This window comes from Nematostella vectensis, chromosome 6, assembly GCF_932526225.1.
Source record: "Nematostella vectensis chromosome 6, jaNemVect1.1, whole genome shotgun sequence".
Classification (NCBI taxonomy): domain Eukaryota; kingdom Metazoa; phylum Cnidaria; class Anthozoa; order Actiniaria; family Edwardsiidae; genus Nematostella; species Nematostella vectensis.
This window is the reverse complement of record NC_064039.1, coordinates 11,501,852-11,520,833: the sequence shown is the minus strand read 5'-3', so window position 1 is coordinate 11,520,833 and position 18,982 is coordinate 11,501,852. Positions and strand designations below refer to the sequence as shown.

Genomic DNA, 18,982 nt, shown 5'->3' with positions numbered 1-18,982 from the left:
TATTGACAACTATAAACGCTAATATGTGCGAAATGAGCGAATCGCTCAAAGCTCTCAAACGTGGCGCTAATGGCGACCACGAGGCAGACCCTGCCAAAAAAGCCGCAAAGACGGCAAATACTGCTTCGAATGCGAAGCCAGAGGGGATTTCTGACACTGCTAAATATCTCCTAGACTTCAACAATAATGAGAGCAAGGCTGCAGAGCCTGACGAACAGCATTCCATTCACGAATTGCTGTTAGATGACCTTGCTAAATCGCTCGACACGAAGGAGCGTGAATCAAAAATTGGCTGACGTGGCCAACAAAAGCTGGCTTAAGAAGCTAAGCGAAGAACAGTTAAGGGACACAGCAGACAAATACCTGCGTCCTAATAACTGTAGCCATGTTGTGGTCTCCAAAGTAAACGAAGAAATCTGGTGAAAATTAACACGACAAGTGAAAACAAAGGATGTCAAATTTTCCCGCCTTCAAACCAACATAACCAAGGCTGGCCATATGGCAGTGAAAACTGCGGACTCCTTGCTTAAATTGTCAGCCAAAGTTGGCAAATTGTTTCTAGCAGAGTTGGGAAACCTTTTAACTCTTTCTACGGATGCTCTGACAATTTTAGGGCATGCCAGTTTTGAGCTGTCTCAGCTTCGACGAATGACATAAAGCCTCAACTTAACAAGGAATATGGCGACCTGTGTGCCGCAAGTGTACCGGTGACAGAGTGGTTGTTTGGGGATGATTTACAAACCAAACTAACTCACATTCGAGCTGCTAGCAAAATTGAAAATACTGCCAGTGTTTATACATTCAACAGACCCAACAGCAGGTTTAACAACAGACTTAATAACAGGAATTTGTTTAGCCCGAGCACCGCCGGCTCAGGGTCGGCAGAACTGGCAGAACAACAAAGGCAAGTCGCCATTCATCCCATGCGCAAAACAGCGCACGGATCAACAACAAAGGAAGTAGATTCCGTAGATGTTGTTTTACAGTCGGCTAAGGTGAGCGAATTTGAGTCCCTTGTACCGTCACTTGTAGAGGTATACAGGCTTAAACATTTTCTAGCGGGCCAACTTCCATTTTATATTAATGTGTTGAAACCTCTGACTCAGAAATTTTGGAAACTGTGGCGGGACAGCACATCGATTTTACCACAATTCCTGAACAAACTAATCCTCCTTTTCAGCCAACATGGCATGACAGTGGGGCAGAGTTAATAGACACAGAGGTGCACAACCTTGTTGCATCAGGTGTCATAGTAGAGACTAGTCACGAACAGGGTGAATATATCTCCCCTATCTTTTTGCGACCCAAATCAGATGGTTCGCAACGCATGATACTCAATCTAAAACAATTAAACAAATTTGTGACTTGACACCATTTTAAAATGGACACTATCTCTACAGCAGTTGACATGATGAAACCTGACTGTTACATGTGCTCAGTGGACTTAAAATCCGCCTATTATTCAGTTGCAATTGCACCAGAACATAAAAAATTACTTAAGTTTTCTTGGCGTGGTAAACTTTACCAGTACACATGTTTTCCAAATGGCCTGGCTTTTTGCCCTAGAAAATTTACCAAGCTACTTAAGCCTGTATACTCGACACTTCGACAATGTGGTCACCTTTCTGTGGCCTATATCGATGATTCCTACTTGCAGGCCGACGGCTATGAACTTTGTGTTGAGAATGTCATTGATACTCTTACACTATTTAACAAACTTGGCTTTGTTGTACATCCAGAAAAGTCAGTTCTAGTACCCACTCAGAAATTGGTTTTCCTTGGGTTTATACTAGACTCTACATCTATGACAGTGTCTCTAACACCTGATAAAGCTACCAAACTTAAAGAAACCTGTCAGTTACTCTTGCTTAAAAAACGGCCATCAATCAGAGAAGTGGCTAAAGTTCTGGGGCTGATGACTTCTAGCTTTCCAGGCATACTTTATGGCTCATTACACTACCGATATCTTGAAATGGACAAAACACAGGCCCTTAAAACTAACAAGGGTAATTTTGACAGCCATATGAGCTTATCACCAGAGGCAATAGAAGACCTTAATTGGTGGATATGTTCAGTTGAGAACGAATGTAAACCAGTCCGCCATGAGGAGATACAACTAACTATGGCTACTGATGCTTCAAAAAAAGGGGTGGGGGTGCACAGTGCAGGATACTCCCCCGGGGGGTAACTGGACCCCATCTGAAGCAGAATACCACATAAACTACCTTGAGATCAAGGCAGTCTTTTTGGCTTTACAAGCATTCTCACATATTGTCTCTTGCAAATGTGTAAAAACGTTTGTTGATAATACAACTGCTGTAGCATGTATCAACCAATTGGGAACCTGCCATTCTAGAGAGATAAATGCACTTGTGATACAAATTTGGACTTGGTGCATTGAACATGATACCTGGATAACTGTCGCTCATTTTCCCGGGAAAGAAAATATCACTGCAGATAGCGAGTCTATAAAGCAAAGAAGGGAAACAGAGTGGGCTTTAGACACTGACATATATACAGCCACAGTGGCTAAATTTCAGATAAAGCCTGACATTGATCTATTTGCATCAAGGCTTAATTTTAAATGCAGAGTCTATATCTCATATCAACCTGACCCAGGGGCATATGCTGTTAATGCATTTCATACCTCCTGGAAAAACCCGTGTTTTTATGCATTTCCCCCATTCGGCATTATTCAGAAAGTTCTGAGTAAAATTCCTGAGGACCAGGCAACTTGTATCCTAGTTGCCCCTCATTGGCCGACCCAACCATGGTGGCCATTTCTTGCAAGTTTACTTATAGAACCACCTCTTATTTTACCCAGAAAGAAGAACACCCTGTACTCACCATCCAGTCCAGAGCTGAGACATCCACTCCACAAGACCATACAGTTGTTGGCTTGCCCCTTGTCAGGGAACTGCACACAAGTCAAGGCCTTTCAGCATCAGCTTCCGAAGTTATCCTCCAGGGATGAAGGTCAGGAACACAGAAACAGTATCACTCGTATCTCAAACGGTGGAATGGTTACTGTAGTCAACGGAAGATTAATCCACTTTCGGCATCTGTGATTGATGGACTGAACTTCCAGGGTGTCTTGTACGAGGAACAGCTTCAATACAGTGCTATCAATACAGCTCGTTCAGCATTATCTTCAGTTATATTCCCACCTGGAGGTGGTACGGTTGGGACACACCCATTGGTCACAAGATTTGTCAGAGGTGTATATAATGCACGCCCAACATTCCCAAGATATCAGGAAATATGGGATGTTGCTGTTGTTCTCAGTTACCTGAAGACCTTACACCCTCCGGACAAATTATCCCTTATGGAACTGACAATGGAGACTACAATGTTAATTGCCTTATTGTCGGGCCAGCGTTGCCAAACTCTACATGATTTGGATAAATCCACAATGGACTTAACAGATAAAAATTGTATACTTTACATACAGGAACTTTTGAAATCCTCAAGGCTTTCCAAACACTTCGGACGCCTGGAACTTAAAGCGTATGAGAATGACAAGCGATTATGTGTTGTTACTATCATCAAAGAATTTGTTGAAAGAACAAAGTTGTTGAGGGGCAACGACTCTTGTTTCCTTATCAGCTTTCAGAAGCCCCATAAGCCAATTTCCATTGACACTATACTATCGGTCGATGGCTTAGGAAAGTTCTTGCAAAGTCTGGTATCAACATCAATAAGTACAGTGCCCACAGTACGCGTTCTGCATCAATGTCAGCTGGGAAAACTGCAAACATATCCATTAATACCATAGTGGATGCCGCAGGATGGTCTAATGTAGGAACTTTCAGAACATACTATGACAAACCAATAACCCAAGAGCCAGATAATTTTGGTGTTAACCTGTTACATGCAGTGGACTCTGATGTTTAATGTGATAATAAAAACCTTACTGAGAATTGCTCATGACCATTTGCTTTAAAATCTCACACGTAACTTCGCAGCGACTATTGACCAATGGCGAAGTAGAATTTAGAAATTAAACGAGACTTACCTGTAAGGTGAAGTTTGATTGTAATTCTACGAGCTATTGGGCAGAAACGGAGAAGTCACGTGCCCTCCCTTTTTTATTCATACAAATTTTGTACCCTACCCCTATTCATTAAAATCATAAATGGCCATTCGCAACTTTAAATACTGCCTGCTTGCTTTCGCGCGCGCTATCTCACACGTGACTTCTCCGCTCCTGCCTCCTCCTGGCTGTTTTCTCTTTCTATAGCGGGGCTGAAAAATATGGGGTTATCTGCCGCCAAACGCTCCTTTTTTTTTGTCCATTCCAGAGACTACCTCTCTTCCTCTACTTTCTTGTAGTTTTTGTCTAGCTCCTCAAACTAAAGTAGTAAAATAAGAACAGTAACTATTTCCTAAACCACAATTACTAGTTCTAATCGAAGAGCGTAGCAGAGATAGAATAAAACCCCCCTTTCCCAAATTGGCAAGCTGAGACAATAATCACTTTCGAAAACCAGCCAAAAAGCTGACTCTTGTGCTTTCTCTTTTTTTTTCAATTTTCCTAGTCGGGAGACCGGTTTTATACTGCTACTAGCCCCCTGCGCAGCTGTCCTTTGTGTCGGGCACGCGTGAGCCTTACGCGAAGGACTACACTACTGCCATAGCAGCTGGGAAACTACAATTCTTACAAACCTTTACTAACGCTGCTTTTCGGAGCGTTCTGCATTCTTTTTGCAGAAGTTTGAGGTGGCTATCAGCCGCTGTAAAATTATGCTCCGCCATCTCGCTCTCATTTCCAATAAACCGACACCCGGCAATGAGACATTCAATTGCTCTTAACGGGCAAACCTTTATATGTCTGCTCACATCTATTCTGTAAAATATGATAAATAAGATAACATCAAGTAATTATATTAATCTTCCACAAAGATAAACTGTAAAATAAAAGCATCTACGATTCCTTTAATTTATAATGCACAATCTCTGTTTCTACCTTTAGCAGTAGATAATTACCAACATAAACAGTTGAAAAAAAAGATAATTCAAATAATTTTATTGATATATTGATATATCAGGTAAAATATGGCCACGTAGTCTCCCAAGGAAAAAAAGGATAGAGCACGCGTTCAAAGTTGAGGAGTTCTACTATTAGGTTTTACAGTACGTAGTGACTCACAAATTCACTCTGTGGCTGGCCTTGGATCCAGGGGGTGGAAAAGGGCATTCCACCATCCTTCCACAGCATATTGCCTTGTGGTCTTTTAGACTTCCCACAATCTCCTGGCAGTCGGAACATGACTCCTCAACAGGGCTTCCCCTTTAAAAATAAAACAAGGATACAGGTATAATTTTTATGTGCGTCATTGTTGCCCGCACAACCGACAACCGCCGTACACTCTTTACCTTTAAATCTATTTTCAGTTGTGGCAGAGCCTTAAAAAACACAAAGTGTATATATGGGTGAAGCATAATACCAATTAAGTATTATAGACACAATAAATTCTGCATCTTAGAACGATTCACTCTGATAAGAAAAGATTTTCCTAGTTTCTGAGCCTCGGAATTTTCTAAGCGTGTTATATAAAAAGAGTGTATTTACAACTAGAGAACGGGAACGTTTTTCAAACGTTAGACGATGACTTACCTGTTTTTTGAGCCGAACACACTGGCATTAGTCGCTCCAACGTTTTCTTGCATTTTAAATGCTACGTGCTGAATAGAGAATATCACAGATAGATGTCGTATGCAATACCATACTATATTCTATCCAAACGCTTTTTTTAGATCTTTTTTTTACCCAATGCTGTAACAACGCTGACTAGGGAAGTAGACTCTATACAAACTATATATGAGGGATCACCGACTTCAGGTCAAGACAAACCTAGCAAATTTAGGAGGGTGCTGGCGTGGTCACCTCTCTAGTCTCCTGCGCAGCCGTCTATCACCACTCACGAGCAGCAACATGCCTAGCCTAGCACACGTGATCTTGAGTTCCTCACGGGAAGCCTGGATTCTTTTATTATTACAAAGCAAGAACTACTAGCGAGTTTTTTGAACAAATGGACTCGACTAGGCCATGTTAACAAATACAATTATTCGCCCTCGCCGGCGTCATTTTTTTAGGGCCGATTCAAAATATCAACATTTGCTAATTTTCAAACTCCTAAAATTAAGCTTTTTTCGCTATTTTAGACGTTCCCTTAGCCTTCGTCAGTGAAAAACTCCCTTCGTATTTGCTTTTGTTTGCGTTATGATATGGAGCCAGTAAAAAAAATCCTTTTGGAGGTCCATTGTGGATAGATCAATAATAATGGTACAGGAAATACAAATAAAAGCTACCCGCCCCACTTTCTCCTCGCCGTTCCGCCGCGCCGCCTCGCTCTTTCGCGTCTCATTACGCTGCCCGCGTCGCCTTGCTTCTCGAGGATTGCCCGCTCGTTTTTTTTCTAGAAATGCGGTTGGGAAACGTTTGTTTCATTTTACTTGGCAAATTAAATACAATGGGTATATCGATTTTCTATATTGTTTGGCGTTGTTAGATGGTACTCCATCTCTATTTCCATTTGTATTTTATAACATCTGAGTTAACGTCCTAGGGGAATATATGTATTGATCCGCCGCTTATGTGATTTAATTATTTTACTGCAATGGTGTAATGGTAAAATGACCGTTTATTTCATTCAAAATAAAATTAGAACTCTAATGTAATACAATGGAATATGATTTCTTCTTGAAAGTAATGCACAACAAAGCCGGTTGAGGGGTTGTATTTACAATAGAGGAGTAGTGAACAATGGCCGGCGAATCGCGCGCGAGCCGAATGAGGAACAAACGGCAATTAAGAAGCGGGCTCGCTAAAGAAATCGTTATTATCTATGCAAAGGATAGTTTCTCGATTATACCCAGGTAAGCTCTGTAGCTAGAGAGAAAATGATTCTGTTCTACTTCTGGGTGCGCGAGTCTTTAGAGCCGTTATGTAAAGAAATCCACAAATAGATAAGTGGTCGACGTAGTGGGGAGGTGAAAATGCCTGAGACACTTAAATGTATGATGGTTGATGTATTCACAAGTCGGTAAGAATGCGCGATTCATTTTCTCCTGATACAGATTTAGAATCTAGTTTTTTATTTACTCCAATGGAAAAATATACCTGACTTTTATAAGGGTGGATATCTTCGCCGCTCATATTCACCGGAACTGTTGATTTCTCATAAACTTACGCTTCGTTACCGGTGTGCCAAGCATGTAATCTGTTGCATGTGATTTTAATCTCAAACCCATCGCTTGGCTGTTCTAAATAACTGTGGAAGGTCTTTTTTTAATTCTGAAAATTTAAGTTTAGGCTAAAAATATCGAATAAGGAAAATGACAATACTAGGTCAGTACGAAGCGAAAAAGAAAAAAAATGATAGGTGTCGACCCATAAAGGGTTCACCTTTTACAATACACTTCCGGTGAATTTTAGACCAAATAACTTAGTAATTTACAAACAAAATGAAAAATCCGTGATCAGAATACTATATAATACTGACAAAGGGCCATTGATTCAAAAGAGATCGTAGTTATCTGAAACCTATGCCTTACCCAATGTGTTATTATAGGCGGAGTATTTCAATATTGGGATCGGCTTTAAATTGTGGTATTCCGGTAGTACCGACTAATCAAAAGTACCATGTTGTCGAAGGGGCATTTTTCTCCTCGCCATTGTCTCCACATCACTCCGTCTAGGTGGCTTTGCAGATCAGCTGTAGGGATCCCTTTTTTGCTTTTTACCATTCTTTTCACTCTTGCCCACGTAGACTCTATCTCTTGAGTGTTGACTCCAGTCACCAGGTCGACGAAATAGTCTTTATGGACCACCACCCGGTGACTGGAAACGTTGGGAGCATAAGCAGTAATATTCCTGTATGCCCCCCAGTCATCCGAATGGAGGACACTTCCTGGCTGAAGGACTTTCTGAATAATCGGCGCCAAGACTTCTTTCGTTCGCTTGTTTACAACAGTGTAATAACCTTTGGCAAGGCTGGAAGGCCGTAGTCACCAGACCAAACACCCATCTTTGTCGGGATATCCTTCCTCTGCCATACTATATACATAATAAAGCAAATTGTTCTATAGTTAGTTTTACTATTACATGTGAATAACCTGACATGACGGAAAAACCTGGAAAACGCGCAATTCCAGATAGAGAGAGAAGACACAATTTCTTACAATGGCTATAGGTTCCTTATATTACGGACTGATTTTCAAAACACAAATAACGTGAGGCCGAGGTGCACATAACCAGATTTGGGCTTTTTAAGATAATTTTTCCTTGATCATCATTGCCCTGTGTATCAGGGAAGAAAAGCTCAAATTCCAATGACACTTTACAAAAGATCGCATCAATTAAAAAAAAAGTCGTACTTGATATTTTGTTTGCTATAAGTTACTAAGTACTCAGAAAAATTTTCCGCCTTATTCGATGTGAAATGGGCTTATTTGAAGCCTCACGTCATGTTTTCCGTCATGTCGAATCACCTTAGAATGAAATCCATTGAATGTCATTTATATGCACCTTGTGTGGCCAAGTAAAAATAACGAGACATATTATTCCAACCATACCTTTTTGTAGCTTTTTTGTAGCTTGATAGTTTTTTCACCCACCTTTCGCTTGAACGAAATAATGGTTTCGTCGCACTTGCAAACATGGTTCGGGCCGCCGAACGGATAGACTGGGCGATCGACGATATCCCGCGAGCACAATAGTCTTAACGCCCTGCAGACTTTCCCAACCATTTGAGGTGTCATACCTAACATTGTGCTTGCCTGCACTTGTAAAACTTCCACCGACCAGAAATACATGAGAACAACGAGCTTCGAATGGGGCGTCTTTGGAAACAATTCGAAAAAGCTGTTGGTTCTTAGACTCCTACGAATAAGGCAACGCGGACATTTCCTAAGAGAACAAATAGAAGTTATGAGATTTCTCCTAGTACGTCCTTAAAGAAGATATATCATGCAAAATTATCATTACTTACCAAATTATCATTACTTACCACTGATAACCATCGGTATGTGTTGCTCTTTCTTTAAGCTCCATGTGAATTCCACACATCCCGCAGTAGGGGGTGTGGAGAACATTTAAAGTTAGTAGCCAATCGTAGAATTCTCTACGCGGTCCACATACTACTTGAGCAAGCTGTAATATTTTTTGCATGTTGATTTTTTTTATATCGTGTTATTTGTTGCTGTTGTTATGAAACGTTAGCCCAGACTTCAAGTTTCTTAATATATGCCCAGAGTCTAAGGTCGGATGTGCGGATAAATGGACTTCACACCTCAATTTCTAAAGAAACATGTAACTGAAAGGACTTATTGGCAACCAAACTGATTTGTTTTGTTTTGAAAGAGCACAGTTGTCTTTGAGAGCAATTTGATCGGGGTATTTGGTGGTAGGACTCGATGCGCGCGTTTCATCTCCCATTTCGCCGGTGAATAAACCTGTTTAACTGCTGTTTCCGCGGTATTAATGAACGGAAAGACATAAACGAATCGAAGTAACGACCTTTAAGAAGGCCAGTCACGCCGTCATTTTACACCCCCGCTCAATACCGAGTGACACAAAGCATCCATTTCCATCGGCTAATTCAAGCAAGTATAAACTGAAGTCCTTTCAATAAAAAATTGTCGTCAAAGTATCATTATTCAATTGTGAATGGTTATTTATCTTGCAAATAGACCATGCATTTTTAACGCAAAACAATACAAAGGAGTGTCAGATGGACATCCTTTAAGCAATGAGTACAGATTGCAGTCATCGGAATAAATGTGGCTTTGTTTCGCACGGACACTACTCAAACCATCGTGAAGCACAGGTGGGCTGGTGGCTATCACACTGGCCCCTCGACACTGCGGCCCGAGCTCGAACCCCGGTTCTGTACTCGTGAAAGACGCCAAAAGAAAGTCCTCAAAGTGCTACCCTGGCAACACCTCGCCAGAAAACTAAATGAGACTTGTTTGAAAACATCGAAATTCTGAATGGTGCTTTTGGCTGTGAGATATGGGGCGTACGCAGCCTATAGGCCTGCAGTCACTGGACTGCAAAAGAATTTGGCGATCTTATTTGCATTAAGAGGGGAAAAAATCAAATGCTTACTCATTCATTTTTATGTACGTAGTTTTATATATATGATGAGGATAAAAACTATAATTTTCTTAATCATGTTAATCTACAGATGATTTGAAAACATTGTTATGTCGTTCAGTGCCACGCTTAGAAAATTCCGAGGCTCAGAAACTAGGAAAATCTTTTCTTATCAGAGTGAATCGTTCTAAGATGCAGAATTTATTGTGTCTATAATACTTAATTGGTATTATGCTTCACCCATATATACACTTTGTGTTTTTTAAGGCTTTGCCAAAACTGAAAATAGATTTAAAGGTAAAGAGTGTACGGCGGTTGTCGGTTGTGCGGGCAACAATGACGCACATAAACATTATACCTGTATCCTTGTTTTATTTTTAAAGGGGAAGCCCTGTTGAGGAGTCATGCTACGACTGCCAGGAGATTGTGGAAAGTCTAAACGACCACAAGGCAATATGCTGTGGAAGGATGGTGGAATGCCCTTTTCTACCCCCTGGATCCAAGGCCAGCCACAAAGTGAAATTGTGAGTCACTAAGTACTGTAAAACCTAATAGTAGAACTCCTCAACTTTGAACGCGTGCTCTATCCTTTTTTCCCTTGGGAGACTACGTGGCCATATTTTACCTGATATATCAATATATCAATAAAATTATTTAAATCATGTCTTCAGAATTTTCGGCAAATGCTACCTTTATCTTTTTTTTCAACTGTTTATGTTGGTAATTATCTACTGCTAAAGGTAGAAACAGAGATTGTGCATTAAAAATTAAAGGAATCGTAGATGCTTTTATTTTACAGTTTATATTTGTGGAAGATTAATATAATTACTTGATGTTATCTTATTTATCATATTTTACAGAATAGATGTGAGCAGACATATAAAGGTTTGCCCGTTAAGAGCAATTGAATGTCCCATTGCCGGGTGTCGGTTTATTGGAAATGAGAGCGAGATGGCGGAGCATAATTTTACAGCGGCTGATAGCCACCTCAAACTTATGCAAAAAGAATGCAGAACGCTCCGAAAAGCAGCGTTAGTAAAGGTTTGTAAGAATTGTAGTTTCCCAGCTGCTATGGCAGTAGTGTAGTCCTTCGCGTAAGGCTCACGCGTGCCCGACACAAAGGACAGCTGCGCAGGGGGCTAGTAGCAGTATAAAACCGGTCTCCCGACTAGGAAAATTGAAAAAAAAAGAGAAAGCACAAGAGTCAGCTTTTTGGCTGGTTTTCGAAAGTGATTATTGTCTCAGCTTGCCAATTTGGGAAAGGGGGGTTTTATTCTATCTCTGCTACGCTCTTCGATTAGAACTAGTAATTGTGGTTTAGGAAATAGTTACTGTTCTTATTTTATTACTTTAGTTTGAGGAGCTAGACAAAAACTACAAGAAAGTAGAGGAAGAGAGGTAGTCTCTGGAATGGACAATAAAAAAGGAGCGTTTGGCGGCAGATAACCCCATATTTTTCAGCCCCGCCATAGAAAGAGAAAACAGCCAGGAGGAGGCAGGAGCGGAGAAGTCACGTGTGAGATAGCGCGCGCGAAAGCAAGCAGGCAGTATTTAAAGTTGCGAATGGCCATCTATGATTATTATGGATAGGGGTAGGGTACAATATTTGTATAAATAAAAAAGGGAGGGCACGTGACTTCTCCGCTCCTGCCCAATAGCTCGTAGAATTACAATCAATTACAAGACACCCTGGAAGTTCAGTCCATCAATCACAGATGCCGAAAGTGGATTAATCTTCCGTTGACTACAGTAACCATTCCACCGTTTGAGATACGAGTGATACTGTTTCTGTGTTCCTGACCTCCATCCCTCAAGGATAACTTCGGAAGCTGATGCTGAAAGGCCTTGACTTGTGTGCAGTTTCCTGACAAGGGGCAAGCCAACAACTGTAGGGTCTTGTGGAGTGGATGTCTCAGCTCTGGACTGGATGGTAAGTACAGGGTGTTCTTCTTTCTGGGTAAAATAAGAGGTGGTTCTATAAGTAAACTTGCAAGAAATGGCCACCATGGTTGGGTCGGCCAATGAGGGGCAACAAGGATACCAGTTGCCTGGTCCTCAGAAATTTTACTCAGAACTTTCTGAATAATGCCGAATGGGGGAAATGCATAAAAACACAGGTTTTTCCAGGAGGTATGAAATGCATTAACAGCATATGCCCCTGGGTCAGGTTGATATGAGATATAGACTCTGCATTTAAAATTAAGCCTTGATGCAAATAGATCAATGTCAGGCTTTATCTGAAATTTAGCCACTGTGGCTGTATATATGTCAGTGTCTAAAGCCCACTCTGTTTCCCTTCTTTGCTTTATAGACTCGCTATCTGCAGTGATATTTTCTTTCCCAGGAATATGAGCGACAGTTATCCAGGTATCATGTTCAATGCACCAAGTCCAAATTTGTATCACAAGTGCATTTATCTCTCTAGAATGGCAGGTTCCCATTTGGTTGAAACATGCTACAGCAGTTGTATTATCAACAAAAATGTTTACACATTTGCAAGAGACAATATGTGAGAATGCTTGTAAAGCCAAAAAGACTGCCTTGATCTCAAGGTAGTTTATGTGGTATTCTGCTTCAGATGGGGTCCAGTTACCCCCCCGAGGGAGTATCCTGCACTGTGCACCCCCACCCCTTTTTTGAAGCATCAGTAGCCATAGTTAGTTGTATCTCCCCATGGCGGACTGGTTTACATTCGTTCTCAACTGAACATATCCACCAATTAAGGTCTTCTATTGCCTCTGGTGATAAGCTCATATGGCTGATTTTTTTCATATGACAAATTTGTTTAATTGTTTTAGATTGAGTATCATGCGTTGCGAACCATCTAATTTGGGTCGCAAAAAGATAGGGGAGATAAATTCGCCGTGTTCGTGACTAATCTCTACTATGACACCTGATGCAACAAGGTTGTGCACCTCTGTGTCTATTAACTCTGCCCCACTGTCATGCCATGTTGGCTGAAAAGGAGGATTAGTTTGTTCAGGAATTGTGGTAAAATCGATGTGCTGTCCCGCCACAGTTTCCAAAATTTCTGAGTCAGAGGTAAGTGTTTTCCACACATTAATATAAAATGGAAGTTGGCCCGCTAGAAAATGTTTAAGCCTGTATACCTCTACAAGTGACGGTACAAGGGACTCAAATTCGCTCACCTTAGCCGACTGTAAAACAACATCTACGGAATCTACTTCCTTTGTTGTTGATCCGTGCGCTGTTTCGCGCGTGGGATGAATGGCGACTTGCCTTTGTTGTTCTGCCAGTTCTGCCGACCCTGAGCCGGCGGTGCTCGGGCTAAACAAAGTCCTGTTATTAAGTCTGTTGTTAAACCTGCTGTTGGGTCTGTTGAATGTAGAAACACTGGCAGTATTTCCAATTTTGTTAGCAGCTCGAATGTGAGTTAGTTTGGTTAGTAAATCATCCCCAAACAACCACTCTGTCACCGGTACACTTGCGGCACACAGGTCGCCATATTCCTTGTTAAGGTGAGGCTTTATGTCATCTCGTCGAAGCTGAGACAGCTCAAAACTGGCATGCCCTAAAATTGTCAGAGCATCCGTAAAAAGAGTTAAAAGGTTTCCCAACTCTGCTAGAAACTCTTTGCTAGCTTTGGCTGACAATTTAAGCAAGGAGTCCGCAGTTTTCACTGCCATATGGCCAGCCTTGGTTATGTTGGTTTGAAGGCGGGAAAATTAGACATCCTTTGTTTTCACTTGTCGTGTTAATTTTCACCAGATTTCTTCGATTTCTTCGGGACCACAACATGGCTACAGTTATTAGGACGCAGGTATTTGTCTGCTGTGTCCCTTAACTGTTCTTCGCTTAGCTTCTTAACCCAGCTTTTGTTGGCCACGTCAGCCAATTTTTGATTCACCGCCTCTGCCGTTCGCTTCTTCGTGTCGAGCGATTTAGCAAGGTCATCTAACAGCGATTCGTGAATGGAATGCTGTTCTTTAGGCTCTTCACCCTTGCTCTCATTATTGTTGAAGTCTAGGAGATCTTTTGCAGTGTCAGAAACCCCCTCTGGCTTCGCATTCGAAGCAGTATTTGCCGTCTTTGCGGCTTTTTTGGCAGGGTCTGCCTCATGGTCGCCATTAGCGCCACGTTTGAGAGCTTTGAGCGATTCGCTCATTTCGCACATATTGGCGTTCATAGTTGTCAATAACTGGCAAAGAAGCCTATTTTTATCTCGCTCTGGGTCTGCTTGTAGTATTTCGTCGTTGAATTCCTCGTCTTTTGCCATTGTTTATGCTTTTCGGATGTGGTCAACGAGTCGTTGACCGGCCTGCTCGAATCCGTACGCAAAAACTGCCTGCTTGCTTTCGCGCGCTCTATCTCACTAGTGACTTCGCAGCGACTATTGACCAATGGCGAAGTAGAATTTATATTTAGAATGGCTATGTTCGGTGTGAAAGTCCGATTCGCTATAGTCAATAGATGACAGCGAGGATGATGGTCATCACGATTGAAAAATCACAATTTATTTTATTTTTATTCAATTTAGCTATTTAATAATAACTTTGGCAGCGCTGTATAAGATTTCTGGTTTTAAAATCAGCCAGAAAAACCAAACAAAATGATAGCAATAAATACGGCTAGGCTAGCTATCAAACGAAGCAGTCCACTTGATAGTGTAGAGAGGGCCCTTGTTGCCTATACTTATGTCTGTGATGTGCAGAGCTCAACACGATATTGTTTAAAAAAACCAAACGTCCCAGCAACTGGCGTCGCGTCTCATATAGAGACTTACCGATTTCGAAAGCTACATAACCCCTTATTCTCAGAATATTTTTTTCTAAGCCCAGAAAAAATTTTGTAGAGAGATCTTGGCAAATTTCTACATGGCGCTGCAGAGCTCCAATTCCCTTCGAATAAATACTGACCATCTTCCATATTTTTACTCCATCGCTTCGAAGCCTTGCCCGAGATATCTTGGAAAGATGACCTAACACACTGGTTGCTCTAAAATTGCAAAAATCGACGGGAAAAAGCTTTTAAAGCAAACAATATACCTTCCCGGCGGTAAAAGGCGAGGGGCTTGAATGATGACGTCATAATCCATTTAGGCCGCCATATTTGTGTTTCCAAAAAAGGAAATATTCTGAGCTGATACACGAATGTAAGTCCAGCGTTCTAAGTTGAGCTGCAAGCCCTAAGGATGATAAACTTGTAAAAGGAGAAAGCATTCCAGAAACCCTGGCATTTCGTACAGAACTGAGTATTGGAAGTGTTGCACTCAACGCTGAATGGCGGAAACGATGAATCAACTTTAGAGGGACTTGTTGATGAAGTAGTATATGTTAATGAATATGGAATAAGTGTGATTGAAGGTAAATACAAATGTTTTATCGGCAGAAAGCTTTCGTTTGTTCTGTTCGCCGTAGGGTTTGCCAAAACAATTCATATGAATTTGAATATGAATTTGCCCGTTCAGTTCCCTGTATTTCCTATTCTATTTTGGGTCAAATCAGATTTAAACTTGGCATACTAGACAGGAGCAAAAAGTAGCAAAGTTTAAATTGTAAGTTTGTGTAAGCTTATATTCGCTTGAGTTTTTGCATAGATGTTCCTTATTGAATATAAAACAAAATGAGCTTTAGTATTTTTTGGCAGATAATCCAAGGAACCTCTAGGCAAAATATAAACAAAATGTGAGCTAACACAACCTTACCTTTTTTTATTTTGCCATTTTTTGCTCCTTTCGGCATACTAAATAACAAATCCTGTATCGTGTGAATATAAAAGAAAATTAATGACACATTAAATTATTCGAAATTATTAAAACGTTCATTCAACGAATTTGCTAGTGTTATTGATAACAGACTTCCGGTTGAAATCTTTTCCCTTCACTGCCGTAGCCCATGCCCCCGTACCACATGCCCCAGTGCCCCACCCCCTACTACGGCCCTGTAAAGCTCTTAGTAACTTTTTTCACATCTTAATAAGGTTTATCGAGCTCATGGCTTAGATAGTAGTGTTTGACAGCTATGTATCGAAATTTATTTCGCTCGATCTATTATTTAACTTTTTCCCGTTGAGAAATCTCTTTGCCGTTTTCGACCCACATTCGAAATAATAATTTTGAAATAAGCACCCTTGTGGTAGTTTCCGTAGTTTCTCTTGGATATCTAACCAACAATTGTTGTACTGTAGATAGATAATAACAGTAAGTTTTGGGCCCCGCTTTAGGCGGTGCCTAAGGGAAAGGGGGGCTGCTTTAATTTAAAAATTAAGGCCCTGTATCATAATTTAAGGTCCTCCCACAAATCGACGTTCAAGAAATCGCAACCCCCCCCCCCCAAAAGAAAAAAAAAAACATCTCCCCACCCTCTCCCCACGTTAAATAATGACCTTCTTAAACACAAAACTGCGCTATAAAATGGCCTGTGCCAGGCGTTTGTCACCTTCAGTTGTCATTCATCCTCCGAACTGACAACAGCTCCCGGTAGCGCTTTGAATAACAATGCGAATAGAGAGGAATATTTTTTACTCTATCCTGCTTGAATTATTTCAAATTACAACAATTCATAGCTTAAAATCTACTAGGAATATTCAAAAGGGTTGCACATACCGCAGAATGACAATAAACACCGGTATATGTTGAATTACAATTATGCGCGCTGTTACGCGATCTCAGTCTCGCAATCTCACACGTGGCAGCTAAAATATCTACATTTTAGCCTATAAGCTACCCCTGCAGAATTCCTCCTTTGAAAGTAAACCTGTAATATAACAATGCTTTTGTAAAAAAGTTTTTCTAACCACTTAATAAAAGGATGAGCGAATCGCACGGTACAAGCCGCGATTGATAAATATACTACCGTTGCGCAAGTCACGTTGCAGATTCTAAGTTGTAAACAGACGATTTAAAAGCGAAATAATTTTAAAATCTTCAGCAAAATTGCTATACTGTAGGACTTAATTTCTCGTTTCCATTGCTATTCTTGCTATAATTGCTATTCGGCTAAAGATTGTCAATAGAGGCATTGTAACTCGACAACTCGCCTCTCGTGTAGCGCATTTTGGCCCGCAAAATGTAACGTGGTCAACCGAGCAAAAACAGCTTTGCTGGCGCAGAGAACCATTCCCAGTGAACACCTTTCTATTCAGCTCTGTTTTCATCATGATTCGTTGTTCCAAACAAAAGAAGCTTTTGCCCGAAAATAGCTCGCGTTCAAATAGTGCTGTCATTTCAAAGAGAAAAAACGTTACCGCATCTATATATCATCTTCCCTGAGTGCTGATACCTTGCCGTGGTGGGGAGGCTTGCGTGCATCCGTGACCCTTGAGAGCTATGCCAACGGGGGACTGTTCCCCTGTAGATGCCAGACAAAATTCAGCGCTTGGTCCTCCAAGTTGGGGGTTGGGCGTGGGGCCAACAACCCTAACTATTCCACTACCACAACCATAACTGTTCCACTGCTTGTAACCTGTTTGCCGGCTCCTATCCATCGGCACTCACTGATCCCGAGGATATCTAGTTGAGTGTTCTCCATAGGAATGATAATGGAAAACGTCTTGCTGAGTTTTGCATGGAAAATAACTGCACCATTTCAGAAACCATCTGTCCAAATAAAGATATTCACAAACTTACATGGAATTCGCCTGACGGAAAAAACGTCTAATCAGATTGACTATATCGTGATCAATGGTAAGTGGCGACGAAGCCTGCAAGATACTAGGGTATACCATCAAAGACCTAAAAATCAGAATGCTTAACGCCAAATCACCTAGATTTCAAGATCAAGCACGGCTTGCATATAAGAACAAAGATCATGAAGTCAAGAAAAGTGCATGGAGAGACAAGAGGGCCTTTGTAGAAGAACTTGCAAATGGGGGCTGAACTTGCAGCCAGCCGAGGTGAATTGAGCACCGTGTATACGATCACAAAGCAACTCAGTGGTATGAATAGCAACCCAAACCTCCCTGTGAAAGATAAGCACAGTAATAACATCTCAACCGAACGTGAACAAACAGCACGGTGGGTGGAACACTTTCGCGAAGTTCTCAACAGACCATAGCCAAGTCCTCCTGGACATTGATACCAGCCCGCCTAGTAAGGAGGAGGTAAAGACGGCCATCAAGCACTGAAGAATGGGAAAGCCTGTGGAATTGACAGTACCAACGCAGAAATGCTAAACGCCAACATAGAAACAAGCCGATGTTCTTACCGACTTCTTCTTTGTCATCTGGGCGTCAGAAACAATACCGGAAGACTGGGCCAGGGGTCTTATTGTAAAACTCCCCAAGAAAGGAAACCTCAACACCTGTGACAACTCGCGAGGCATAACACTACTATCTATACCATCTAAATTATTTTGTCGTATCCTTCTTCTAAGAATAGACTCGGCCATTGACTCCAAAAGGCCGGATTCAGAAAGGGAAGAGGCTGCATAGACCAAATTTTTGCTCTAAGAAATATCATCGAACAATGTTTAGAATGTAACTGTAATTGACTTTAAGAAAGCTTTCGACAGTCTGCATCGCGACACTCTATGGAAGATCGTTAGGTCCTATGGGGTTTCCCCCAAATGGGTGACCTTGATAGAGTTGTTCTACCAACATTTTGAGTGCAGAGTCATAGGCAACGGAAATCTACCGGATTGTTTCCCTGTGCAATCTGGTGTGAGACAAGGCTGCAATCTCGCCTATGCTCTTCCGTCTTTCTATTGACTGGATCATGCGCAATACAACATCGGATAAACCATAAAGGCATAAGATGGACGCTGTTGTCTCATAAGACCTGGACTTTGCAGATGATCTAGCTGTTCTTTCATCCAGCCCTCGTCATCTAGCTGTTCTCCAAACATCTGCAAACTAAGACATAGAGGCTAAACAACATTGCCAAAACGACCGTCATCTCAAATGAGGAGCTTTACAGATCGGATA

The 18,982-nt window shown here is 41.3% G+C and overlaps 3 protein-coding genes across 3 annotated transcripts in view; 1 reads left to right on the top strand and 2 right to left on the bottom strand.

The window, feature by feature from the left end:
* Positions 1–18,982, top strand: part of LOC5512040 (L-tyrosine decarboxylase-like) — an 80,327-nt gene that overhangs the window by 18,835 nt on the left and 42,510 nt on the right. The gene's annotated exons all lie outside the window — the stretch shown is intronic.
* On the bottom strand, positions 4,240–5,849 carry LOC116618086. Its single transcript, XM_032381399.2, has 5 exons — positions 5,771–5,849; positions 5,618–5,685; positions 5,150–5,290; positions 4,666–4,846; positions 4,240–4,352 (listed from the first exon to the last, which is right to left on the bottom strand). The coding sequence occupies exons 2-5, from the start codon at positions 5,668–5,670 to the stop codon at positions 4,305–4,307; spliced, it is 423 nt and encodes a 140-aa protein (XP_032237290.2). The 5' UTR covers positions 5,671–5,685; positions 5,771–5,849; the 3' UTR covers positions 4,240–4,304.
* Positions 7,746–10,034, bottom strand: LOC5500193. Its single transcript, XM_048728753.1, has 3 exons — positions 9,012–10,034; positions 8,620–8,911; positions 7,746–8,059 (listed from the first exon to the last, which is right to left on the bottom strand). Exons 1-3 carry the CDS (start codon positions 9,170–9,172, stop codon positions 7,892–7,894), a joined length of 621 nt encoding a protein of 206 aa, XP_048584710.1. The 5' UTR covers positions 9,173–10,034; the 3' UTR covers positions 7,746–7,891.

Excerpts from the sequence above, each read along its gene's own strand:
- LOC116618086 (XM_032381399.2), bottom strand. The coding sequence starts at position 5,670 with ATGCAAGAAAACGTTGGAGCGACTAATGCCAGTGTGTTCGGCTCAAAA. Across the intron at positions 5,291-5,617 it reads GTGTTCGGCTCAAAAAACAG|GGGAAGCCCTGTTGAGGAGT; the intron begins GTAAGTCATCGT and ends TTATTTTTAAAG. Across the intron at positions 4,353-4,665 it reads GAAAAGCAGCGTTAGTAAAG|TTTGAGGAGCTAGACAAAAA; the intron begins GTTTGTAAGAAT and ends TTACTACTTTAG.
- LOC5500193 (XM_048728753.1), bottom strand. The coding sequence starts at position 9,172 with ATGCAAAAAATATTACAGCTTGCTCAAGTAGTATGTGGACCGCGTAGA. Across the intron at positions 8,912-9,011 it reads CATACCGATGGTTATCAGTG|GAAATGTCCGCGTTGCCTTA; the intron begins GTAAGTAATGAT and ends TTGTTCTCTTAG. Across the intron at positions 8,060-8,619 it reads TTATTTCGTTCAAGCGAAAG|TATGGCAGAGGAAGGATATC; the intron begins GTGGGTGAAAAA and ends TTATGTATATAG.